Genomic DNA, 27,645 nt, shown 5'->3' on the forward strand with positions numbered 1-27,645 from the left:
CGGGCCGTGAGGGCGCGGCGGAGCCTGGCGGCGGCAAAGCGGCCTGGGGGCTCCCCCCGGCGTGCGCGGGCCGAGCGGGCCGGGCCGGCGGCCGCGGCGGGGCTATGATGCGCCCGCTGCGGGGTCCCGCACCCCCGTGTGTCCCCCAGGCAGGTCCGGCCCGCGGCTGAGAACCCCCCACCGGCGGTGAGTGCGGGCCGGGGCTGGGGCCTGTCCGCGGGGAGGCCCGGCGGGGGCTGGGGCTGGGGCTGCCTCAGCGGCCGCGCGGCAGAACCCCGGCCCCGCTGGGAACGGGACGCGGCGGTTGGGGGCTGGCGGCGGTTGGAGACTGGCGGCCGTTGGGGGCTGGCGGCGGCCTCGCGCCGTGTCCCGGCCGGGCGGAGCAGGCTGCGAGCGGCCCCGGCCTCCGCCTCCAGGCCGCGGCGTGTCGTAGGGCGCCGGGCGCTGCCCCCGAGCTGCCCTGGCCTGCGGTTGCGGCCGGTGGAGAGCTCGCGCGCCACTTGGGGCTTCCTCTCGCCGCTCCCCCAGCGGGGGTGGGAAGCGGGCCGGGGGGGAGAGGCAAACGAGCGACCCCGGCCTCGGTTTCCTCAGCATCTTCTCGCTTTCGCGTTGTCTTCTGCTTTTCAGTGCTTTTTCCCGTCTAGCGCTGGGTTGGCCTTAGCCTTTAGAAAGTTGGGTGAGGAGCTCTGCGTTCTTCCAACTGTAGGTGGGGAGGTAAAATCCAGTGGGTCTGTTGGAGAGCATTGTGCCTTGGATGCGCTCAGAATCAGCTGTTCACAACATTGCCTTCCTCAGTGTAAGGCCCTGTGTGGTGCTTAGGGGAATACTTGCCATTTTGTTTCTTGTTCCTTTGCAGCCTGCTGCTGCTGAGTAGTTCTAATGAGTTCGCTTCTCACTCCTCAGGTATGGCCTCACAGCTGCAGGTGTTTTCCCCTCCGTCAGTATCCTCGAGTGCCTTCTGCAGTGCCAAGAAACTGAAAGTGGAGCCCACTGTCTGGGATGTTTCAGGACAGAGCAGTAGTGACAAGTATTATACCCACAGCAAAAACCTCCCGGCAGCTCAAGGGCAAGCTAGCTCATCTCATCAGGTAGCCAACTTCAGCGTCCCAGCTTACGATCAGAACCTCCTTCTCCCTGCTCCTTCAGTTGAGCACATTGTGGTTACAGCAGCTGACAGCACAGGCAGCAGTGCAACAGCATCCTTCCAGAACAGCCAAACCCTAACACATAGGAGCAACCTTTCTTTACTGGAACCATACCAAAAATGTGGATTAAAAAGGAAAAGTGAAGAGGTAGACAGCAACGGTAGTGTGCAGATAATTGAGGAACATCCACCTCTCATGCTGCAAAACAGACCTGCGGTGGGTGCTGCGGCCACAACCACCACGGTAACCACGAAGAGCAGCAGTTCCAGTGGAGAAGGGGATTATCAGCTGGTCCAGCATGAGATCCTGTGCTCTATGACAAACAGCTATGAGGTCTTGGAATTCCTGGGCCGTGGAACATTTGGGCAGGTGGCAAAATGCTGGAAGCGTAGCACGAAGGAGATTGTTGCCATCAAAATCCTGAAGAACCATCCTTCCTATGCTAGGCAGGGCCAGATAGAGGTGAGCATACTCTCTCGTCTGAGTAGTGAGAATGCTGATGAGTATAATTTTGTTCGCTCCTATGAGTGCTTTCAACACAAGAATCATACATGCCTTGTATTTGAGATGCTAGAACAGAACTTATATGATTTCTTAAAGCAAAATAAGTTCAGCCCGTTGCCCCTGAAATACATCCGGCCAATTCTGCAGCAAGTGGCTACTGCCTTGATGAAGTTAAAGAGCCTGGGTCTGATACATGCTGACTTGAAGCCAGAAAACATCATGTTGGTGGATCCTGCTCGCCAGCCCTACAGAGTGAAGGTGATAGACTTTGGTTCAGCCAGTCATGTTTCTAAAGCAGTGTGCTCCACTTACCTGCAGTCACGCTATTACAGGTAAGTACTGACACAATGCCTGCTTTCAGAATGCTGCGCTAGCAGAGGAAAGCTGATCCTGATAAGCGTGCTAAGGGTTTGCTTCTACACATGCTTAACTCTTCTGCCATTAGGTCCAGTTCCAGCTGGGGGGTGGGGGAAAGAAATGATCAGCCTATTCACCATTCTGCTTGTTTCCTGGAGATCTCTTTGGCCACTTTTATGTAAATAAATAGAACTTCTGCTTTGCAAATGCGACATAATATACAGTCTGGTACCTACCTCTGACCCCACATTGGTGCAATTAGTTGATTTACCCTGTCACTAGTTAGTGATGATGTGTGAAGCAGCAAACTGGGGAAGCACTATGCCACGAGTAAGTAGTTTATTTTGGATTGTTTGCCATGATCTTAAATTTAGCACAGTGACTACAGTCATTTAGAAGAGACAGAAGTCAAAGAGGTGCAGATTGCTTTTTTTCCTGGTCCCACCTTCATCTGAACTCACTTCAGGAGCACAGCTTCCTGGATTAGCCCTTGATAAGTCACACTTTCATGAGACCTGCATTTCTTTTAAAATGGGGATGAGCTAGATCTCTGTTTCCCTTAGTGAAAAGTGGAAATGACTTTTGCCTTACTGCTATCTAAGAATTAAAAAAATATATATAAAAATTCCTATTCTATGGGCAAACTTGTTAAAACTCAGACATTGATTAGCTAGAGCAACGTGTGCTTTTTTCTTTCAATTATTCCTAAAGCTTGTTTTTTAGTATAAAGGATCTGTAGACTTATGGCTGCAGAGAGAACTTCTGGCATCAGAGGGACATGTAAAAGTCTGCTGAGTGTGTTAGTGGTTGCTTTCAGCATACTGCAAGTTCACTTGACAAACAAGTTAACTAGTATCTAGTCCTTCCAGCTGGGACAAGACAGCATTCAGAACACTCCACCCCATCCTGTCTCTGCACTGTTTGATGTCTTTCCCTAGTTTCAGTTTAAAGCCTTGGCTTGTTGTGAGCTTGTTCTATTTGTTCCTTGTAGTCCCTGTATCCTCGCCCCATTTGTTTTGTTTTTTACTTCCACTGAGTACCAGCTTTCTGTGCTGTTCCTTTCATGTGATACACCCTTTTTTTAATCTATTCCTAGTGATCCTCACTCAGCTGGTTGGCCCCCATTTTTTCAATTGTAAACTATTTATTTTTTGTAACTGCAATTTTCTTTTATGTCCTATGACTCTGTTAACGTGCTTGCAGTCTAAAATGCATTATTAATTTTGTTGTTGCATTGAAAGAGATTACTGCTGATCAAGAGTCTGCTCTGTCTGACTTGCAACAGATGTGGGCAAAGCAGTTTGGGAGGCATATAGTGCTTTCCAGTTTGTAGTATCGCATGTGAAAAACAGATTGGCTGAGGCACAAGTAGTGAGGGGTGATAAGTATCTTGAAGGAGCTGCCGGGAAGGAAGCTGCCTGCTTCATCTCTGTGTGCTGAACTGAGCTCAAAGCCACTTCCGCCTCCCTGCCAAGGGGGAACAGAAAGGCAAGTAACCAAAGATGAGACGGCATTTAAGGGTGTCTGCTCGACTGAAGTTAAGAATGCTGTAATGTGGAAATCAAATATTTAGTGTGATGTAATTAGTTTAATGGTGGTGGTTACTAAAATCCATATTCTGGGAACTTACGGAGATGGTGTAGAAACCAGATTATTGTGGGAGATCTGTCTGGGTTGCTTTAACCATATTCACGTTAGTGTTGAGATGAGTTTGAAGTTTGATTTTTTTATTATTTTTTAATAATGTATATAGTAAATTGATGTAGGTCACTTTTTCATTTGGTTCTCTGTCAGACATTAAAGATAAACTTTACGTGTTCTGTGTTTGCTTTTTTGCTTTTAATACCTGTTACTGGACTTAGGTACCATCTGTCTCCTGTAGAAAGCCAAAGTCAGATACTATAAAGATGAATTTTCTGATATGAACATACCCTGAAGGAAAGAAGCATTTCTTCATTAATTATACTCAGTGCTGCTGAACAATAAACAGTCGTAATTTGAGACTTCGAGCTGTGAATAGGTCTGCAGGAAAAAATGCAACCTCTTTGTATATTTAGGGGCCATTGCTTTAAGATGCAGCTTTTTCAATAATAGCTAAATGTGCTGCTTCTCTGCATGGGCTTGAGTGATACACTGATGAAACGGGGATGCTTTGCTATGCTGTCTTCAATTCACTTACTCATGTGGAGAATTGTGGCCGAACTGTTTGAATTCTTCATATTGAAGCCTTATTTTGAAGCGTGTGTGCATGTCTTCGTTTAATTCTTAACACCTCTACTTTACATGTCTTAAAAAAAAGTTTCTGAGAAGCTTTGGGCCACGCGGTGGCAGCACTGGAAGCTGCTGCTGACCTCCGGGGAGGGGAGGCCAGATGAGGGCTCCTGGAATCGTGCAACAGTTTGGGTTGGAAGGTACCTCTGGAGGTCATATTGTCCAACACCCCTACTCCCTCCAGGTTTTGGTTGTACTTCTGTCAGTCAACAACTTTCTTTGGTGTTGATGGTGCTGCTGGACCGTACTTCCAGTTGGGCTGTAGTATTGTGTTTGTCAGGCAAGAGTGCTAAGGCTGAGGCAGGTTCCTCCTTTCCACAAGCATTACTGGTGTTTCTGCAGTGTACTCCAGTCAAGAAGGGCAGTTTTGCTGCCGTGACATGGTTGGCTTAGTGTGAGAAGTGCCTGTGAAGAATTCCTTGGCTCTGAAGCCTGGCGTGGGCTCAGAGTAGACTGACTCTGGCAGTCACTCTTCTATGCAGTGACTGGTTTCTTTGGCTGAGGTCTATCAACAACAATTCCTGGCCTGAAAACCAGAGTATACGCTCCCTGCATCAGGTGCAGAAGGGTATGGATGCTTTTATCCCGTGGATGCTTCTATCCCGTGGAGGATAAACAATAGAAGGAAGTGGACAGCTTGCAGAAATGAAAAATCCCTGTAAGACTTACACCTTCCTGCCTTTCAGAGAGCTTTACTCGTTACATGCAAGCACAGCCATCATGTGAATCTTGCTGACATCCCTACCTCCTGATGTTACCCATGGGTCAGTTCAGGAGTACCTGATGGTGTTTGGTCCCTGAGCCCTGTCTTCAGTTCAGGCCCCTGAGCACTGAGGGAACTTGCAGAATGGAGTACGATCTGTTCCTTACTTCTGCTTTGGGCTGTGTTCCCTAGTTCTGTCCCAGTCATGTTGGCCTGGGAAGCAGCAGTGAGTGCTGCCAACTTTAACTTTCTCTGCTTGCTGTTGCAGCTTTTGAGCTGTGATCATGTTATTCATTGCGCTGCTGCCTGCGGTTGTATAATCTTCACGCTACTATCGTTCTGAACAGGGAGGGGGCTGACGACCTCTGCATAAACATGGCACGTTTTGAAATGCTAAAACTAAGTCTTGGATTTTTCTGCTACTGCTGTGAATCCTCTCTTCTCCAAGAGTGCCTGAGCTTATTAGCTAACCTTGGAAGTCAGAGCAGACCTTTGCAAGCCCATATGCAAAGAAAGAATGTTTGATTTCATATTTCAAAGAGCTTAAGACAGTAAAGATCACTTCAATCTTTGACAGCCCAGCTATGAAAGTGACTTATGCCTGTCGTCTTGTTTCAACTCACATCTCATAAGGCCGCTAATTATAGCAATGTTAAAGGAGATGATAGAGACTCTTATTTACCAGCTCTGTCCTGGAATCAGAATGAAATCAAGTGGCCTGTGAGAAGTTCATTTAAGTTCCAGGGACCAAAATACATAGAATTCAATTTACTATAATTTTGGTATTGAGGTTTCCAAATATGCAAGTCTACTCCAACATGTTGTTAAAAACAGACAAACTGCCACATTCAGACTTTATTGCCATTAATTTCTCTTTCCATTGGAATGGGTGGGATTTTTTCATGGGCTTGTGAAGGATTAGCATGTTCTGCATGTTCCACAAGCCACTTACATTGCACATGTCGGGCAGTCCATACCAAGGAGACTTCTGCATGCAGCCTTCCTTGTGTGATGGTTTGAGTCCCATCTGAATTGGAAATTCCTGTGTAAGTAGGAGAATCAAGAATACAGACTGCTGCTGATGGCTAGTAGCCTGATGGCGTTCTGAAAACCCTGCATGAATGACTGCATTGTACTTGCTGTGCTTGTGAAGGCGAAAGTACTACAGAAATGGATTCTTCTTGTTAGCACCTGTTAGCCTATAGAGAGTTGGATTTGTTCTGGCATAGTTCTTTTACAATATAAAGCTTTAGCTGGAGTTTCAGAATTTAAATATCAGATATTGATCATATTAGCATAATTATATTTTCACATATGCAAAGCCATTCGTTCCAAAGTCAACTAGTGCCAGGGGTAGACGAGCAAGAAGGCAGAAACAGATTACAGCCAAGTAGAGTAGGCGAGCGGAAGATACCGTAACAGGGAATGGAGTGAATGTCAGAATGTCTTGGCTAAATTAACCTGTAGTAATCAAAATAAAAGATGATCATGGCTCTGTTCTTGAGGGGCTCTGACATAAGAACTTCTTTGCTTTAAAGCTGAACAACAGTGTGTAGGTGTGACCTCACTGCAGCAAATAGTTGGTTCAACTATCTATCATTTTTGATAGATCTTACACTTTCTCAGAGGCATTGCACCTGGGTAGCTAAGATGAGTACATTTATTTTGGAGACTGGCTAGTCGTAATTGTGTACAGTCACCTAAACCAGAAGCTGTATCTTTGTTACTATAACCCAAAGGGTGATTAATTGGAGAGTCACTTCTTGCTGTGACAAACAGTTGGGAGGTACATCCAGGGTGAGCAGTTGAGGAAGGTATTAGAGTATTGGATCTATTGACACCTGTGTGTTACGCGAACTCTGTTTCAGGATTCTGTAGGAAGATCAGAGTGGGTTTCAGAACTTTTTTTTTTTTTTAAACAACAGAACATAACATACAGTCTAATACAAGAAATGGCATGCTAGCCTTAGAGTATGCTACTTAAGTCATACCAGAAAAGTGTGTCGCCTGTAGTCCAGGACTTTTCTGTGTTCTTTTGATGTTGTGTTAGTTATGCATGAAGAAGAGCAAGGTTTTAATATTTCCTGTACTTTCCAGAGTAAATTCCCATACCGACTCACATGGTCCTTGCAGCACTTGGGTTTTATGCTATATGCAAATGTATGACCAGAATTTAGCCTGACAGAACAGCATCAGTTTGTTTCAGAACAGTGTGTAGGTGAAGAGTTGTACTACAACATCATTTTGTGTTCTGAGTCAGTTCCAGACAAACCTCCCTGCAATTCCAAGCTGAGAATTAGTAGATCCAGGAAGTGGATCCTTCCTGGAGTGTGAGGTTTTTTTTTTCATCACCTTCTGTTGAAGGCTAGGCCAGACAGGTAAATTTTGCATTAGGCGTGGTTCAGTGCACAGAAACCTGTAGCACAACCTTGCAGAGCAGTCAAAATCTCTAGCTGTGTTCTCTTTGTCTGCTGTCCATTTGTCCAATGTGAAACTCTCCAAAGAAATCCTGCCTGAAAACCAGACAATAGAAACCAAGCGTATCGCTGAAGAGCTGCTTTCTCTGGCTCTGCAGATGCCATTCTTTTCCACATGCAAGCAGGCAGCCTTCTGCACCTGGTTCCCTAGGGTAACAAGGCCTTCTTCAGAGAAAGATCTAAGCACCGTCTGCCAGAACTGTTCTTCCAAAGTTAGTTAGGGTAGGTTGCGTGCTGTCTCAGGGATGCCTCTCACCGTACATACTGTGTTATCAAACCAGCTATTGAAGGAGTAACTCCATATCACATTTGCTTAAAGGCCAGCTAGGACTTTTATACTGTTCCCACCTATGAGTTGGAGAGCATCATGGCAATAAAGCAAAATCAACCATGCTGCTAAGTGATAAAAAGATAGGTATCTGCTAGGACACTTGAGGAAATATCTTCTACTTTAAGGTACATCCCTTAGTTTCACGTGGATTTACTTGGAGGTGGATGAGGGAAGGAAAAATATTATCCAGAGTAATTTTTAGGAAAGAACTGTATGCTTTCTGAGCCAAAAATTTTACCACTTTTTTATTTTTTTCATCCTTTTGTTTTCAACAGAGCTCCTGAAATCATACTGGGTTTACCGTTCTGTGAAGCTATTGACATGTGGTCACTGGGCTGTGTGATAGCTGAGCTGTTTCTAGGCTGGCCTCTGTATCCAGGAGCATCAGAGTATGATCAGGTAAGAGTGCATGATAGATGTGAGGATGTTCAAATGAAACCACAATGATCTGTGCCCAGACCCTCTGAACTCAATGTATCCTGCATCAAATTGCATCTAATATAAATGAGCTGTTGTCTGTCATCTTGAGTTCATTTTCTGTCTGTGTTATTCTCATTGTTGGTCTGTCATTGCACAGTAGAGCACAGTTCTGTGTGTTTTGAGTTGAATGTAGTCATCCAACATAGAGTCAATTTACGGTTAACCCCCTGGCTTCCAAACCCCAAAGCTGTTGAAATACATTCCTGTCAAAACAGAAGTGACGAGTGTGTTCTGACTTGAAACACCCTCTATAATTTCACCATGAGGGCAGTTTTTCCATGTGGAAACAAAGCAAGCCTATCATTCCTGTCCTGTTAGTACCTACAGCAGCCCTCATTTTTAATGCAAAGTGTGGGCCCCAAGTTGTCTCTGAAATCCAGGGGCAAGTGACTGTAAAGGCATCTTGAACTAATTATTTCTTTCTGTGGATACTTAGCATTATTACCTGGGCTAGTCAGTTGCCTATAAAAGGACAAATCGTCTATATGACAGTCTTTTTGATGCTAATTTTTCCCCTGTGGTTTTTATGGTGGTATCTTTTGACAATGGTTGGTATAGTTTTCCTTATGTGACAAAACACAAAAGTAAGTTTTCAAATTTAGTAAGTTTTTGTTATATCTTCCTGGCACTGTAAATTTCCAAAGGAAGCATGGTGGTACCTTAATGAGCAGAGTGACTTAGAAAATAACTGAGGTACACCATGGTGGTTTCCTTGCACAGTGAGTTTTGTGTAATTCTGAGAACCTTATCTAGTCATGTAGGTGGGTGGGGAGGAGGTGCTTTTTCCATTGCTTAATAGGCAGGATTTTGCAGTCCTTTGTGAGGCAGCATGAGGTATGGCTTCATGTAGCAGATTTTGATATCCAAATTGCCTTTGAAAAGTAAGGTAGACGTTCTTCATATTTTCTGAGGTTTCTGGAGCAGCAACTGAAGCTCAGGAAGAACTTTCAAGAGGGCCTTCAGGAATAACTCAGTGGATTTCAGATGGGATTTACAATTAAACGTCCTTTGGCTATAAAGCAGTAGTTAGGTCTCATAAAGCCAGCAGATTGCTTAGCTGGCATCAAGTTTAGATAAAAAAGATACTCACCTGCAGGTTCTTTAGGATCCACAGTGGCATAAATGAAAACTGAATCAATAGGTTCATAAGGATCACAAACTATAATGGTGAGTTTAGTGCCCTGAGATATTTAGTTGCTTTGGCACAGTGGAATAGGAGGAGTTTTGCAAATAAGAAATGCAACATGTTGAGGGAACTATATATGAAAATCTGACCAAGGCCTAGTTACCTTAACATTGTGTTTCCAGTTCTCATTTCTATAAGTCAGATAGTTTCTATTATCGCTTTTTTTCCTTAAGCTTTTAAATAAACTCCTTTTGGGAGAGGAAGGATGAGGATGATGACAAAGGAAATTTCACTTATCTGGGCATCCTTTATTTGCAGGTAGCTAATTACCTGTGAACAAACCTGGCTGCTAATTACTCCATTAGCTATTAGCTTGTTATACTGAGAGTCCTAATTCTTTTTATTTTCTTTCCTAGATACGTTATATTTCACAAACTCAAGGCCTTCCAGCGGAGTATCTGCTCAGTGCGGGAACGAAAACAAGCAGGTTTTTTAACAGAGATCCAAATTTGGGATACCCACTGTGGAGGCTAAAGGTTTGTCTCTTTTTAATTACTGATTCTGTTTTGTTCATTGAGGAATCATAGAATATCCTGAGTTGGAAGGGACCATAAGGATCATAGAGTTTAACTCCTGGCACCACACAGGTTTACCCAGAAATTCAGACCATATGACTGAGAGCACAGTCCAAACGCTTCTTAAACTCCAGGATTGGTGCCGTGACAACATCCCTGGGGAGCCTGTTCCAGTGCGCTACAACCATCTCAGCAAAGAACCTCTTCCCGATATCCAGCCTGAACCTCCCCTGTCTCAGCTTGACACCATTCCTGCGGGTCCTATCACTGGTCACTAAAGAGAATAGATCGCTGCCCCTCTGCTCCCCCTCGTGGGGAAGCTGTAGACTGCGATGAGGTCTCCCCTCAGTCTTCCCCCCGGTGTCGTCTTCTCCAGGCTGAACAGGCCGAGTGACCTCAGCTGCTCCTCGTATGTCTTCCCCTCTAGGCCCTTCACCATCTTTGTAGCTCTTCTCTGGACAGTCTCCAATAGTTTCACATCCTTTTTGTACTGTGGTACCCAGAACTGCACATAGTGCTCGAGGTGAGGCCGCACCAGCGCAGAGCAGAGCAGGATGATCCCTTCCCTTGACTGACCATCAATGCTGTGCTTGATGCACCCCAGGATACGGTTGGCCCATATTCAGGGCACGCTGCTGGCTCATATTCAGCTTGCTGTAAACTACGAACCCCAGATCCCTCTCTGCGGGGCTGCTGTCCAGCATCTCATCGCCCAGTCTGTACATTTAGCCAGGGTAGCCCCATCCCAGGTGTAGGACCAGGCACTTGCTCATGTTAAAATTCATGTGGTTGGTGATTGCCCAGCTCTCCAATCTGTTCAGATCTCTGCAAGGCCTTTCCACCCTCAACAGAGTCAACAACTCCAAGTTTAGTGTCGTCATCAGCAAATTTACTCAAAACACCTTCTAGTCCTACACCCAAATGGTTTATAAAAACACTGAAGAGGACTGGCCCCAAAATAAAGCCTTGGGGGACCCCACTAGTGACGGTCCACCAACCTGATGTGGCGCCATTTACCACAACCCTTTGAGCTCTGCCCATCAGCCAATTGCTCACCCATTATATGATGTTTTTGTTTAGCTGTATGCTGGACATTTTGTCCAGGAGGATTCTGTGGGAAACTGTCAAAAGCTTTACTGAAATCCAAAAAGATCACATCAGCTGGTTTCCCTTGATCGACTAGATGGGTGAGGACTTGATATAAATTCGCATCTAGTCTTAGTGTGCTGTGAAAACATTCTGAGTATATTTGAATGGTATTTCAAATCCAATCTATAGCTGACTTGTGTATTTCATTCCAGAAATTGTGCAGACCTCCTAGTACTCATCTAACAATAGCAGCTGTGAATGATAGCACCAGCGAAGAGTGGGTGTTAAAGTAACTGAGATAATGGTTATTACCTATTATGGTCTGCTCAGTCTTGGTGAAGTATGTCATCTTGTTGTCATCTCCTGACAATACTGAGAAAAGTAGGGAGTACTTCATGGTGGTGGTTTTTAGTAACAGAAATGTTTGTGTACTTGCAGAGGACAGGAAAGAATCAGATGTACACTTGATTTAGCTTTAAAGCTGAGCTTCTAAAGGAAGGGAGTTTTGCCTTTCTTCTTTGCAAATGGGGGACTTAAAAATATTTATTTTCTATTTTCTCTTCCTAAACCTGAAATCTTTACATTAGTGCTACCTAAGGAAGCCTTGATGTGAACTGATCCAATTGTTAATTCAGCTTTGACAGTGGTTAATGAGTGATCTAGTTTGACAGATGAGAATCCATGGCTCCTTTGGTTTGGCACACTAACATATAATTTATATTAAAGCGGGAAAAAAATTACCTGGCTTGACTCTTTTCTTTTTGCTTTTTCTTACATCTCAATTTCTCAAATCTCAGTTTATGTTAACAAATGCTTTATTTTATAGACCCCAGAAGAACACGAGTTGGAGACAGGGATAAAATCAAAAGAAGCACGGAAATATATATTCAATTGTTTGGATGATATGGCGCAGGTGTGTAGAAATATTGCAACATACAGATAACTGTCATTTTAAGTACTTAGATTATTGGGGTCTCTAAAAAGGAGGCTCCTGGGCAGGAGCAGTTGTCTTCCATGTGCTGTTGAAAAAAATGATGTAGGTTTGCCATGGATCCAATTTGTATCAGAAACCACTGTATTAAAGACTACAAAAATATTAATTATGAAGTTGTTAGAGATTTCCTGTTCTTTGTTAGGCTTTGATCTGGTAGATGTAACAAGTGTGCTTAGCCTGCATCACTAGAAGTAGTCTAGCTGCAGTCAAATAGTAGGAAAGCTAAGCACCTGCAGATGTGTTTATAGGATTAAGCCTCCTACTGAGCTTTGGAGATCTCAGCATGCTGACAGGAACTACAGACTGTTCTATTTTTTCATTATGTTTTCAGAGCTGAAAAGGAGGAATATCTGTGTGTTTTTAATAATGAGGCCTTGCATCTTAAACGTCTCGGTATTGATTTTCTCTTGCTTTTTAGCAGTTATCATGGCTTGACGTTTGTGCAGAGAATGTAGGATCTTGCCATTCTGATTTGCTAGCCTCTTACAGCCCTGCAAAATAGAAAAAGGGCATATTGCCAGGTGGTGGAGAATGAAGCCTGGTTGCTGTCTGTTGAGCAGACCAGCTTCTTACTGAGCTGAGAATTGTGTGTGTAAGTTTGACTTCTTTTAGAAGGTGCAAGGGAAAAGTTACATGATAGTGCTGTAGTACCTAAAATTAAGCTAGCTAAGAGACAGAAATGCTTAATGACTATTTCTGCTTGATACGAAGTTACTGAATTGATAAGTAGCAGCGAATGCGATGTGTGCTTGAACTACTGCAATTTTGTTTTCAAGGTGAATATGTCTACAGACTTAGAAGGGACCGACATGTTGGCAGAGAAGGCTGACCGAAGGGAGTATATTGACTTGTTGAAGAAAATGTTGACTATTGATGCAGATAAGAGAATTACTCCGCTGAAGACTTTGAACCATCCATTTGTTACAATGACACATCTACTAGATTTTCCCCACAGTAATCAGTAAGCTTCCTTAGATTTCTTCTTTTTTTTCAAGAAGACTTAGTAGAAACACAGAATAGCATGCTTCTACTTTTCTGCAGTTCCTGGCTGATATGAAAACAGCAAAGGCATGTGTAAGGAAAGTCATGTTCATAAGCTTCCTTTTCATGTTTCAGGACTTAGTTAGAAATGTCATGTCTCAAGGTGTATTGTAGATAATATTTTTATGTATCTCATATTTTCCTTCTGTCTTCTGTTTCAGTGTGAAATCCTGCTTTCAGAATATGGAGATCTGCAAACGAAGAGTTAATATGTATGATACAGTGAATCAGATTAAGAGCCCATTCACGACTCATGTTGCTCCTAATACAAGCACAAATCTGACAATGAGCTTTAACAACCAGCTCAATACAGTACACAATCAGGTAATAGCATCTTTTAGCTGTTTTTTAGTAACTGAAGAAAAGGAGCAGTCTTTTCTGCAAAATACTATATTTAATATATAGTCTTGTCTTGAAGTGTAATTTTCCAAAACTCAAGCCAAGTCATTCTCTTCTTCACCTAATCATATTGGCCTGTCATTTCAGCAACATAAGTAAAGTTGATGCAATTCATGTTTTTTCTTACGTTGTTTTAGGCTTTTTACCTAAAACCTTATCCTAGTGCTTGTTTCACAGTATAGTCTTGACAGTTCCTGTTTGTTTTTATAACAAGGAGGAGTAATCAATCTGTAATATTTTTGTTTTCTAGGCCACTGTATTGGCTTCCAATTCTACTGCTGCTGCTACTCTTTCCCTGGCAAACTCGGATGTCTCATTGCTCAACTATCAGTCTGCTTTGTATCCATCATCTGCAGCACCAGTTGCAGGAGTGGCACAACAAAGTGTTTCCTTGCAACCTGGAACCACCCAGATCTGCACACAGACTGACCCATTCCAGCAAACATTCATTGTTTGTCCCCCTGCTTTCCAAAGTAAGTTGAAAAACCCCTTGTATGGTACTGTGATTTCAGTTAGATGAAAATGAGAAGTTGTGATTAACACTATATTGAGAAAGTACAGAATACCGCTCTGCGCTTGTCGCTCAGTGCTCTTGCATCATATATAAATGTAGAATCAGGTCAGACGTGTGTAGACAGTTTGATTCTCTTCCAGGTCATGCTTGAACAGGTGACAGTATCTTGCCTGCCCAGGTTGCAGTCTTCCTCTGGTTCAACCAGTCTTTCCCCCCAAACCAAACACAACAGCATTCCTCAAAAAGCAGCGAACAGAGGAGTCAGGCCTATCTGAAAATGAGAAAACGTCTTGCCATTTTTTTATGTCAAGAGTAAATATCTGGTTTTCAAGTCAGTTCGCAACCATTGATGCAATTGTGTAGTTTGCTAATAAGAAATTAACTGTCACAGATTGCAAATAAGTAAAGTTAGCACAAGCATAGCTCTGTTAATCCTGAAAGTACTCCATTCATGGATTGTGCTAATATAGAGTATTATTTATGAAATGGGAACTGCTAGTGTAAGGCTTGAATTTTGAAGTTAGTCTAAAGCAACACAGAATTAGATGTCTGTTATCTTGCACATCTGGATTGTTTGTTTCTGAAAACAAGACTGCAGACTTGAACAGAGCTGAGTATTTGAGGGCTGGTTGTCCATGATTGCCCTGTACTGGGGCTGCAGACACATTTACTTCAGCGTGTGTATTAGTAAGCTTTTGTTAAAAGGAACAGCTTTTCTTTTTCATCATCTGACCATGTCTTCTCTTACCTGGTGGGTATTTGATTTGGGAATAATAATAATTTTTTTTTAAAAAAAAGCATAGCTGTAATTTATTCTGCCCCATAGCTGGACTTCAGGCAACTACAAAACATTCTGGGTTCCCAGTGAGGATGGAGAATGCTGTCCCAATTGTACCACAAGCACCTGCAGCACAGCCGTTACAGATCCAGTCTGGAGTTCTCACCCAGGTAAATAAATAAATAAAGTCCAGAGATAACTGCAATTCCTACCACCATCCAGGAGAACTTGACTCACCTGGTGTTTGGGGTGAATGCTGAGGGTTCTTCAGAGCACTGAAAGGTTAAGTGGAGATCACTTCTAAGACAGTGTTTTTGTTTTTGTTTTTTTTTTTCCTGGAATATTTTAAGTCTAACCTATTTATGTCATGTGCTTCCCTGGTTTTAGGGGATTGATTTAATAACAGGATTAAATGTGTGCTTTCCATCTGTTAAAACACTTTTTACACAGGTGTGCACCGCCTTACAGATAGCGGTGTACACTTCTGCCTACACTTCAAAAATAAGGCAGCAAATTTTAGATGAAATCCATTTGAGAATAGAGATCCCAGAAAACAGAGGTGGTAGCAAAGATAATGCATGTTATAATTTCATCTTTAAATCACTTAAATTATTTCTGAATTCTTCTCAATTGGTTGCATTGTTAGTGTGAATCGAACTGTAGCAATGACATACCTATTTCTGTTTGCAGTTTAAATGGCGTGCAATATCAAAATTCACAGGTCACTCTAAAAATGTTTTCACTCTAAAAAGATGTTTATAACATCAGTAATGTATTTTAAACTAAAATGTTTTTATTAAAAAAGTCTAATATATACTGAGTGCCCAGTCATTCCCAAGTATTATTCACTGAATAATTGTAATTGCCTTTAATTTGACCACAGTTCTATTTATTTGCATAGTTCAAGTTTTTTTGCTGACATTAACGCATACTTTATTAATTTTACTATCCAGGAAGTATATTGTACTACTGACCTACTTGCAGAGGAGTACTTTTAGATTGTTCAGTCCAAATCATTTTGTTGGCATTCTGTGACTTATGTTTTGTTTGGCAGAATTATACAGGTAACAGTATCCAGAAAGCAGAATACGCTTGAAGGAAGCCCACCTGAATCCAAACTCTATTTTTCTTGAGAGTACAAATTGTAGGCTATGAATATAGTTTTAATTAGATGTTTGAGAGACTAATATTGGTAGTTTCTTGCTAGTTTCATTACAAATAACTGTTCTTTAATGGTACAAAAAGACCTCTGGTGCCTTTTAATAAATGCCTTAGTTTTTCCAGGAGTACTGTATGTGAATTTGGAGGTACGAAATTAAATACTGTGCCCTTCTAGGGGGTGCAGTTTGTTATGGCTTAGTGTAGTGTATTTAAGAGCCAGTGTAACTTGCTCTCTGGGACCTGGTAAAATATAACAGTAGCTGAAAACTATCTCATATTTACTTCTTAGTTATGTCATCAGAGAGATCCTGTTCCCAAATTCCCAATTCCTTATGTTCCCCTCAGGGACATATAATTGCATAGTGGAACATGCCTAGAGGGTCAGAGTGTTGGTTTCACTGCATCCATTACAACTCTGGAATCTACTCAAGCACCATAAAATGCCAGTGAGGTGAAACCTTTTCTGGCCCTATTGCTGAACCCACTTATCCTGCCTCAGTACGTTTGTTTCACTCACTGCCTGATCTACATTTCAGGGAAGCTGTACACCACTAATGGTAGCAACTCTTCATCCTCAAGTAGCCACCATCACGCCGCAGTATGCGGTTCCCTTTACTCTGAACTGCGCAGCCGGCCGGCCAGCGCTAGTAGAACAGACGGCTGCAGTACTGGTAATTGCCTCCCTTGATTGTGTTCACTAACTGAGTTTTTGTTTTAACTTAGACTTGCAGAGGGCATGGAAGCATGTGCCATCTTGTGGCTGTGTTCTCGCTACATCTTAATGTCTTGTTGTTTTCCTCCCCAACATTGCTGAAGCACTGTCTGACTCTGATGTTTAGTGTGGCTCTGTAAAGAATCCAGATCCATTGACTATTACTCTTTACTAGCCTAGTAGTGTAAAGCTCTTCTAAGCTAGGCTATAGAAGTTATAATTGTTCTCGTTCTTTGCTTACTATCCTATCTTTGCCTTTGGATTTTTGAATACAAAGGAATCAGCCTTTAGCTTGACTCTGCTACAGGTACCTGGATGGCCAGAATTTGAACTACTTAGCAAGTTAGCTACCTACTTTTGTTTTCAACACTTGAAAAGCTGCTTTTCATATAGAAATGTTTCAGGTCATTAAGCACAGGCTAAAACCTCTAATGATAGCAAATTCTCTAGTGTATTGCTTTAGCAGTTGATTTCTCTTAACCTTTGTTCAACACTGACAGCTTTCTGGCCTTTTGTTATTTGTAGCCAATCATAGGTAGCTTGCTTCATCCAGAAAAAGATACTGTTCTTCAAAGATACTTTAAGTTCGTATGTATTTCTTGTTTGAAATTAAAGGTGAGTGTTAGTATTTAAAATGCCAGTAAGCTAGCTTGTAGGATATTTGGAACAACTGGAAAAAAATGATGGGGGAAGGAAGTAAATACACCTTTAGAAAGTACATGTTTTCAAAATTGTCCTCTTTGTATTAATTTGGCACCTGCATCAGAACAACTTTGCAAGTGCCACAGAGAAGTCATTGTAAAACTCCAGAATCAGATCAGTGAAGCTTATGAAAACATTGCAGTACACTTAAGTGCTGGTATCTTCACGTGTCTTTCAAAGCACATTCCATTTCTTCTGTGAACCATGTTGTTTCTTGTGGCTTTAGTGGTAGTTTGAGTGTCATTTTCTTCCAAGATGGAGACCTCTCCTGAAGCGGAATTTGCTCGAGCCATACCTGTACTGAAATTAAAACCCACTCATTTGAGTTCTTCTGAACCAAGTTAACCACTCCCTATTTCTGAGGATGGGAAGGCAGGAGAGTGGGGTTCTCCTGGGCCACAGCTCTGAGCTAAGACAGCTCCAGGGATGTATCTCCTTTCCTCCTCTTGAATTTTGATTGCTGAAAGGCTGCAATCTAGGCTCTGAAAACGGCAAGGGGTGACTGTAGCAGAGCTTGGGACACAAGTGAGATATTAGCGATGTTTTCAAAAGTGTACTTGGACTTTTGATTCAACAGGCAAATTAGATCTGTTCTTCTGTGCATGTACAGTGGACTTGACATTCAGCTCCCCTGTACAGCAATGGGAGATCAGAGCCAGTTGTCTCCAAACTATGAGCCTGGATTCTGAGTTTCTCTGGAGAACTTACTATTTCTGTTTGGATTCTGGGAGCCTTTGGCGTGAATTTGCTCACCTTTAGTGCTTCCGACACTTCTCCCCTGCTGCTTCCCCTGAGTTTGCATTAGCCATTTGCTAAGCTTTGCATATTTTTGTCCTTCCTCTGTCAAAACAGTTCGTCGCTTGGAAGGCCCGATTTCTGCCTCTCGTTGGGAATTTAAATATCTTGCTGTATTAAACTCTCTGCTTTGTCTTGTGCAGGTGTTGGCTTTTGGAAAGACGCATGGTGTGACTTTTAACACGTTTCTCTTTATTTTTTTTCAATATTATTGTTATTATTATTCCGCTTGTGTTGGCAGAGGTTTTAGCAGTTCTCTGCTTTGAAGGCGTCTTGTTTGGAACCGGTATTTGTAATACGTGGATCTGTTACTTGCAGAAATATTTTGTTTAAAATAGCAGGTTTTTATATTTTTGCAGTTCAGTCTGCAATAAAGAGATATGTATTTTCAAAATCATGTGAATATTGTACTGCAGAATTTAGTGTTTTTTTCCAGAAAATTCTGTGTTTTGTTAATTTGAACAGGAATGTTAATAATTCTAACAAATTGAAAATATCTTTATGTATCTCCCATGTAAGTAAATGTTTCCCTCACTGTGGCTTTTCTATACTACTTTAGTTGAGGTGGGGTACATTTCCTTGATATTAATGTTATCTCAGCTATCTCAATGTGAGACCTGTAATCCAGAAAAACAGAAAGGACCAAATTGGCTTCACATTTTGGAATTCTCCAGCAGAGCAGGATGCATAAGCTTACATGCAAAACAGTCCTGAATACTTTTGCTGCATCCCGCAGCAGCATAGTATCTGTCTGCATTCTGCAGTATGACTTTTTCCCAGGTGATGTCTGGGATACAAAAGGTTAGCAAGGTGTCAGGAGAAGCTTGTTTCTCTGTGTTTCATGTTCTCTTGCTGTTCTGAGACCTTTGGAGAAAGTGCAATGATGTGCCTTTATCTCTGCAAGTTAACAATCTACATGAGTGCATTTATTGCTTGGAACAAGTCTCTCTCTGTCTGTAGGAACTGAGATCTAGTAAACTTGTGTATCTGTTTGCTGTTTTGCAGCAGGCCTGGCCTGGGGGAACCCAGCAGATACTGCTTCCTTCCACTTGGCAGCAGCTCCCAGGGGTTGCTTTGCACAACTCTGTTCAGCCAGCAGCTGTGATTCCAGAGACGATTGGTGGTGGCCAGCAATTAGCTGACTGGAGGTAGGGATTACACGGGGTCCAGTTCTATGCCCAATGAAAATACGTGCTATTGCAGTACTACCTGCACTGCACAGAATTTCACCCTCCCCTTCAATTCCATGCAGGAGCTCAGTGCAGCTGTGCCTATGCTGCAGTGCCTGCAGTGCTGTCATGGGATTTGGGTCTTTTTTTTTTTCTTTGCCTCAGGAATGCACACTCGCATGGAAATCAGTATAGCACTCTCATGCAACAGCCATCACTACTGACCAACCATGTGACGTTAGCTACAGCACAGCCTCTGAATGTTGGGGTTGCTCACGTTGTTAGGCAGCAGCAAAACAACAATGTTCCAGCAAAGAAGAACAAGCAGCCAGCGCCAAGTGCAGCCAAGTAAGGCTTCATCTCCTACCTCTGGCGATACTGTGGGTGTGTTGTGGAGGTCTCTTTTATGGTGTGGAAAAACTGTTCTTATGATTACAGAGTTATTGTCTATGTAATGTTTGTGCTACAGTTGCTTTTAAATGCATCTTGGATAAGGCCTTTGTACTACAGTCACTGATTTAAGTGATCTTACTTCCAATGCTATTGTAAGGATGATGGTTGACCAAGTGCTTTACTGTACTGGTCAAAGGGGGCTTTTATGCATTCAGGATGTGTTGGTGTCATGGCAATACAACTGACAGAACTACATCTGACTGACAAGAGGTGGCAGGTTTCTGACAGTGCTCAGCTGGATCGGTCCTGCTCAGAGCATTGCTAAATAAATTCTGGGACACGTTCCATGGCATTTTTCTATATGACTGTATGCACTGAGGTTCTCTGTGTATTTCAAGACATTTCTTCTTGTACGTGTGCTCCAGCCTGCTGAAGCCTAGCTGTTTTCAGTGCTGGTGCTGATTTGTCCTGGCCTGCTGACACAGATGAATATTGCTTTGGTTTTCCTTTAGGCCCAGCACGACTCTAGAGACTGTGCCCACTCAAGTTTACTCGCTCATTGGGAGCAGTCCTCTGCGCTCCACCTCCTCCTCCTCCAACGTGCTCATCCCAGTGCAGGAGCAGCACCAGCCCATTGTGATCCCAGACACTCCAAGCCCACCTGTCAGCGTCATCACCATTCGTAGTGACACTGATGAGGAAGAAGACAGCAAATACAAACCTGCCAGGTAGGAAGTTAATTTAGCAGTCCAGTACTCAGGAGAAATCAGATGAGCGCAAGTGTCAGGGAGAGTGTGGAATACTACACACAAAGCCTAAGAGCCACTGTACTGGCTGAAAAGGCTGCGTCATGTCCACTGTATTATTTGTCTCTTCAATTAACCAGAAGCACACTTGACTAGGAGGAGGGTATGAGGTCTGTGAGGGAGATGTCTTGTGGGAAAAACTAAAATGTTAGTTTTGTTTTTTTTTTCCCCTGCAGTTTGGGTATGAAGCAGAGATCCAATGTCATCAGCTACGTTACTGTTAATGACTCCCCTGATTCCGACTCCTCCCTGAACAGCCCCTATGCCACAGACCCACTTTCTTCTCTCAGGAGTACAGGCGGTGCCCTGGAGCTGCCAAGCAGAGGAGCATCTGACAGCTCCAACTCCCGTACCATCATTGTACCACCATTGAAAACACAGCTCAATGACTGCATTGTAGCTACCCAGTCTTCAGGTAGGTATGCTCTCATAGTTTGCTGTGCTCAGTAGTTTTGCCAAGACTCAGATGCTGTCTCATCCCTGACAGCTTAGTCCTCACAATTTTGAATTGTCTGCATTAGGTCTTCAGCAGCTTGAAGTTTCATAGCTGATGTTTTGAGAATGCAAGCTTCAGTCTTAGTTTGATACATTTACCTTTCATCTATATTTGTCTACACGTAGAAAGATCTGTAAATGTTCCCAATGATTTCTTGTACTATCAAATTTTAAATTATAATTGAAGAAATGGCTCTGTTATGGAAGTAGGTCCTATGTGTTCCTCAGTTACCTAAGCTCGTTATCACAGTGTGTAGAGTGTGAGGGGGAAGAAGGGATTAAGCTGTTGAAATCTTTCAGGCATCCTGAGCGGCACCAGTAAGACCAAGCCAGTGGCCTCTGTGAGTGGGCAGTCATCAGGATGCTGCATAACACCTACTGGGTATCGATCACATCGTGTGGTAACAAATGGTGTGCAGCCTCTCAATCTCAGCCAGGTAATCACCGTGTGACTTTTGCTGGCCTTTGAACATGATGCAGTCAGTTGTTTTAGAAACACTATACAATATGGTCAGAAAGAGTGACTCCTCTGCAAGAGGATTCATAGCTGCTACCTCATGACTTCTTTGAAGATGATTCTGTTCTGTGGCTGTGCAGGGTAGGGTAAACTTTGTGGGAAGTATAGGTGAAGTTTCTTGGGCCAAAAAATTTGCTGCTGTACCAGAGCACAGGAGAAGGAAACATAGTTGTACCTGTATTCTTTGTTTATACTCCCAGTCACATCTGTCTTTCAGTGAGTGAATCTTTCTGCTCAGGTGGGAGAGGGACACCAGGATCCAGCTGTTGCATTTGAGTAGTGTTTAAGGCACTAAACAGTATGAGAAGAGGGGATTCTTCTGTTCTTTACCTTTTTCTAGATCTCACGAAGCCCTGACCAGGAGATTAAGCTTGAACCTTGTCTCTCAAACTAACAATTAGCACTTGACTTCCCTTGAAACCTTAGAGCCTGGTTTTACTTCACTTTGTGTTACTATTTTTGATGTTTGAGTCAAGCTGCTGTAGCCTTTTGGAAGAGAGGAAGCGATACATCTCCATTTCTGGCATGGGGACAAGACAGGCTTTGTTGTTGTAAAATGGGACAGCCCTGCTGCATCTCTTACTGAGGTGCAGAACAGCACCTTGAGGAAGAGTTAACAGGCTGGGTCAGTCTTAGAGCCTGCCTGCATTTGTACAGCCAAGTACTGTGGTACCCCAGGTGTGGCAGTATGGTCTCATTGTGGAGGAAAAGTAACCTTGGTTTTAGTGGAACTGCAGTAACCCTTGCCAAATTATCAAAATGGTATCACAGGTGGGAAGGGAGTTTCTGACAGAAGTGTCAGTCCTGCAGCTAGAACCCAGATGTTGATTGGGAGGCTCTGGCTGATCCCTTTCTTGCTCCCTGAGGATATCTGCTAACTTTGTTTACTTTTTTTTCCCTGCAGAACCAGCAAACAACAGTGCTGGCTTCACAGGAGAGAAGTGGAAATGCAGGCCCACGTAGGCAACAAGCTTATGTGGCACCCCTCACGTCAACTATTTCTCAGGCTCCCTACACGTTTCAGCACAGCAGCCCCGTGCATCCCCACCTGGCAGCAGCAACTGCAAATGCACACCTGTCCAGCCAGCCACATATGTACACTTACGCTCCAACCACTGCTGCACCACTGGGCTCCACCACCTCCATCGCCCATCTGTTCTCCCCTCAGGGCTCTTCACGGCACACCCAATACGCTGCCCACCCTAGCACACTTGTCCATCAGGTCCCTGTGAGTGTTGGTCCAAGTCTGCTGACTTCTGCGAATGTTCCACCTGCCCAGTACCAACACCAGTTTGCTCCCCAGTCCTATATTGGTGCTTCCAGAGGATCTGCTATTTACACTGGATATCCGCTGAGCCCTACAAAGATCAACCAGTACTCATACTTGTAGTTCCTAGTAGAACACTGTCCTGCAATAGGCCTGAGAGACTGGAGAAGGATTTCAGGTGAACCTTTACCTGGTAATGACTGCCTGGCTTTTGTTTCTCCCTTCTCTGCTGGTATGTTGTTCAAAAATGTCTCTAGTGAGTTCAGTCACTAACTGAGCAGCATGCTTTGTTACCAGTACGAGGGTCACTAATTAAGTTTTTAAAGTTTTACTTACTTTTTATAGATGCTTTTAAAAAGTTCATGGTCACATTTATTTAAAACTGTTCTGTTATGCTAATGAGAAGGGGAAGGAAAATCATTGTCTTGGAAGACAGATCCTGATGATTTTTTAAACTTGTATAATTTAAACAAAAAGACTAGCAGATTATTTTTTCAGCAGCTTGCACAAATCCATATTGCCACTAAAAATGTAATGCACATTTATCTTGTTGTGTTGCTATGACAGTTTTAAAATCAATTTTAGTGTTTTAATTTTTGTTTTCTATTTTAATTTGTCTCTAACAAATTGCTGGCTCTGTAAAAGCCATTACATCTCCATATATGTTACTGTCAGTCTTGTGTTTACTTCTATTTAAAAAAAAAAAATAATTAAGGACTGATAGAGACAGCTGCCTTGTACTAGCAACATTATATATTCAGGAATCAACATAAACCCTGAAATCTGTTTTGTTTTCCTGAAAATTACGCATTTCCACAGCATAGTCAAATTTTTATTGCATTCATTGAAGAACTCTTAAGTTTTTTGAACTTTATTCAAGATCTCACTGTGTAACAGAGCTCAAGTCTTTGCCAGGATGCTGTAGTCTTCAGTTGAGAATGAATAGTGCCACATTGCTCTAAAATTTGGCTTCTGCAGCATATTAGATGCTGGCCCTAAAATGGAGCTGGATTCCTTCACAGAAGCACAGGACTTTTTTTGTTCTGTTTTTCTTAATATTTTTCTTCACATGATTCATTTAGGAGGGAGTTGAACAATTTAAAATACAATGAAACATCACTGTATTGATGTGTACAGCTTTTTATACTCCTGTGAGCGTATCCTCCTGGATATGTCAACAGCTACTTTAAAGCGCTCTTAATAAGACTTGTATACAGTACATGCATGTAGGAATTGAGAAAAAAAAAAAAGAAAAAAAAAGAAAAAAAAAACAACAGATTTTAAAGTTTATTACTGAATTTAAAACTATTTTAGAAGTTTTGTATTGGTGGTGTTTTAATATTTTACATAAAATGAAATATGTACATATTGATTAGAAAAATATAACAAGCAAAATTTCCTGCTAACCCCAAATGTTCTGTCTTTGTAATCAAAATGTGTAGTGATTATACTTGAACTCTGTACTTAGTGTTTGTCTAATTCTTAAACGTTCCTGGGGATGGAGTTGATGTATCCTTTGTATTTAAACCAAAATGAATTGATTCATGTTGGAATGTATGTGATATAATGCAATGGTTAGAGCTCATCACTGTAGCACTGAGAGAGGAGTAGAGCTTCATGAGAGAAAAGGATACCTTCTGATTTGTTTTGCACAGGTATGTGTGAAGAGTTGTTTGGTGTGTCCCCTTATTGTAGTGCCTTAAATGATGATGTAGTGTGAATAGAGTTTACAGTGAGCTTGCCTTATGAGGGACCAGCAAGCCCCCGTCGAATTGAAGCAATTCACTAAGCTTATCACAGCAAGAACAGCAGTATGTTGCTTAGGTGCATTGTTCTCGGTTTTAATGCTATCATAAAAAGCTATGTTTTTGTTTGGAGTGAAGCGATGTTCCCTTAAAGCTTTTTGTTGAAATGGCACATGTACTGTTAGATGTCTGTCAGTGCATTTCGAATAGGGTAGTGCTGGGAATGCATTGGAATGTTTAGTCTAATATTGCAGAAGTGATTAAATATGTGCAATCACTTTTTATTAGATTAGTATGGCGTTACCTTCCCCCACGTTAATAGCAGACATTTCTTGTAAAATATTGCTAGCTTGGTGATAGAATATTTATACCAAAGAGAGCCTGCTGTAAAGCACATAATACCATTAAAGTTTTATAAAGCTACTGCTAATGTGGAATTGTTGGGAAGGTTTGTCAGCTCTATGCCTAGTTAGTGTGCAGAGGAAATACTCAGTTTTCATAATCAGTGCAGTTTTTAAACTACACTTTGTTTTCTTGGGTCCCTTGTACTAGAAATTATTTCTCATCTTGAGTATATAGACTTAAGTATCTTGTCCAAATGGATAATAAACTCACTTGAGCGGTAGTATTACTGCAGCAATAAGAGGTTTTGGTAACCTTGAATCCCAGTTCATGTTCCGTCCCCGTGGAAAACAGGCCAGTTCTCTGACCAGTATGTGAAAAGGGCAAAATTAATTTCTGAACTTCTGTATTTTTACTGATAGAAGAAAGTCTGGACTGACCTGAAATTGATGAACCGTTACAGGTTTGGTATCTCCTTCAATAGAGGGATCAAGGACTTCTGAACTGGACGGTAGCATCAGTGACATTGTTGTTCAGTGTATTTCTAGTCAGAGCACTTCTGTAAAAGTGAGGATAACCAACTGATCTTGCTATTTTTCATCATTGGTGTAAACAATGCTCTTTGTTGCTGTAAGCATTTTCTTTTTTCCATATTGCATTGTTTGTTTTCAATACTTACCTCTTGGGTACAGAGTTGTGCCTTTCCATCAAAAGGCAAAACAAGTTCCAATTCTTGTGTTTCAGGAAAACTTCATGGCCTGTTTCACAACTAGAAAAGTGTTTTGTACACACTTGTAACAGGAAAAAAGACCACTAGCACAACGTGCTAAAAATTTGAAGAACCTTCCCACTCCTCTGCTCCCATTTCCCACCAAAAAAAAAAAAGCAGTTTAAAATGATCATTAAACTCAATCAAATGTGTTCACAAAGCATGGTATCATCTCTTGCACTGTCCAAGTTTCCAAAAGTATTGGAACAAAGAGGACAAGATGGAAACAACACGGGGAAATTGAATCATTCTCTATTTACAACATGTTATTGATGTCCCTGAAATTCTCTGTGAAACACAGCATAAACCAGCCAAACAAACAAACAAAAAAAAGTCACCCTAGCAGGACCAGGTTTTCACCTCGGCGCACTGGCTTCACAAGTGTGGCAGACCTCAGTCTGGCCCCTGGTATGTGTTGCCCAATGTAAGTATATTGTAGTTGGCTCTAAGGAGATGCATCCCTTCTTCCCATGCATATACAGCTTTCAGATTAGTTTAAATAATCAACTGTCCTCATTTTCAGAGCTGCTATGCATTTTGTAAAGAAATACGCTCTCTCTGGGTAAAAATTGGAGTACTCCTTAATTACTATTTTTCTGAAATAGTTTGGGATTCACCTTTTGAATATTTGGTAACCACAGTCCCATCTAGATTCATTCATGTGATCCATGAACTGTCATTAAATCAGAGTTACTCCTGACCTGTATTCACAGCTGTGATAGCCACTGCAGAGGCAATGTCTGAAGCTTTCCTGCTTAGCACCTAGTTGATAGGATGCAGTAATTAACCTCTGACTCCGCAATTTCTTTTAGTACATGAAACTAAATTGCTTCTAAATGACAGGATTGGCACAGCCCTGCTTTCTTTTTATTTTATTTGAACTTCTGAATGGTGCCGCATGTCCACATGGTTGTTTGTTGCTAAACTTTATATAATGTGTGATTTCAGATTCAGCTTGAAATATATCTATCTCACTACATGTAGCAGTACATTCTATGTAATGTTAGTATTTCTGCTTGAATCCTTGATATTGCAATGGAATTCCTACTTTATTAAATGTATTTGATATGCTAGTTACTGTGTAAAACTTAACTTTCTTTTATGGTTGTGCTCTTCCTTTTTACAGCCGCTAGATACAGGTAGTTTCTGAATTACTGATCTATGTTTGTATTGCTGATGTACTTAGGGGGTATGTAAAAATCATTTTAACAAAAGAAATAGATATTTAAAAATTTAATACTAACTATATGGGAAAAGGGTCCATTGTGAAAACATAGTTTATCTTTGGATTCAATGTTTGTCTTTGGTTTTACAAAGTAGCTTGTATTTTAAGTATTTTCTACATAATATGGTAAAAATGTAGAACAATTGCAATGCATCAATAAAAAGGGTTAATTTTCTGTACTCTATTCATTTGGTCACTTTAATAAAGAACTGGGTAGAAAACGTTTTTGCTTTATCTGGGATGAAATAGGAGCACTAGTCCACACCTGGTTGCTGCTCACCATGGCAGGATGGTCCCATGGGGGGAGCAGACACTGTCAAAACCTTAGCACGCTTGTGCAGGGCCGGCCTCGCCCCGGGCCAAGCAACGATCAGGGCTGTCTCAGGTGCGAAAGAAGCTTTTCCCATCGCCTCGGTGGACGCCCATAACCGTGGTTGACTTGGCCCGTCCAGCCGCGGTGCTCTGAGTGCTCCCGGAGGTGTGTGCTGCTGCACCGACCCCCCGCTGGGCCGAGTCCTGCGCGCCAGATGCTGCCGGGCGGCCTGGAGCTGATCTCTCCCTTCTCACCTCGCTCGATGCCCGGAGACCCAGGAAGCCCCCCCCAGGGGGGCTGGGACGGGCACCGGCCTTTCCGGGGCGTCCCGCCCGCCGGGCGGCGGCTGCCCAAGGCCTCTGCCCGCCTCTGGTCGCCGGCTCTCGGGGGCAGCCGTGGGGTCCCCGCGGTACTGGGGAGCTCTGGGGCGCCCGCGTAGCCGGGCTCCGG

At 42.5% G+C, this 27,645-nt stretch overlaps 1 protein-coding gene across 3 annotated transcripts; it reads left to right on the forward strand.

Moving 5' to 3' along the window:
- Positions 1-6: 6 nt before the first annotated feature.
- On the forward strand, positions 7-27,066 carry HIPK1 (homeodomain interacting protein kinase 1). Of its 3 annotated transcripts, none has more exons than XM_035346896.1 (16): positions 7-186; positions 904-1,981; positions 8,064-8,187; positions 9,811-9,930; positions 11,885-11,971; positions 12,829-13,013; positions 13,255-13,417; positions 13,743-13,965; positions 14,833-14,954; positions 16,482-16,616; positions 19,160-19,302; positions 19,489-19,671; positions 20,229-20,444; positions 20,699-20,937; positions 21,318-21,454; positions 22,439-27,066. In XM_035346896.1, the coding sequence occupies exons 2-16, from the start codon at positions 906-908 to the stop codon at positions 22,922-22,924; spliced, it is 3,639 nt and encodes a 1,212-aa protein (XP_035202787.1). In that variant the 5' UTR covers positions 7-186; positions 904-905; the 3' UTR covers positions 22,925-27,066. The 3 variants fall into 3 exon arrangements, with proteins under 3 accessions (XP_035202787.1, XP_035202788.1, XP_035202789.1); XM_035346897.1 differs by having other exon boundaries at positions 19,163-19,302; XM_035346898.1 differs by lacking the exon at positions 16,482-16,616.
- Positions 27,067-27,645: the final 579 nt, after the last annotated feature.

Source organism: Oxyura jamaicensis, chromosome 26 (genome assembly GCF_011077185.1).
Source record: "Oxyura jamaicensis isolate SHBP4307 breed ruddy duck chromosome 26, BPBGC_Ojam_1.0, whole genome shotgun sequence".
NCBI classification, from domain to species: Eukaryota; Metazoa; Chordata; class Aves; order Anseriformes; family Anatidae; genus Oxyura; species Oxyura jamaicensis.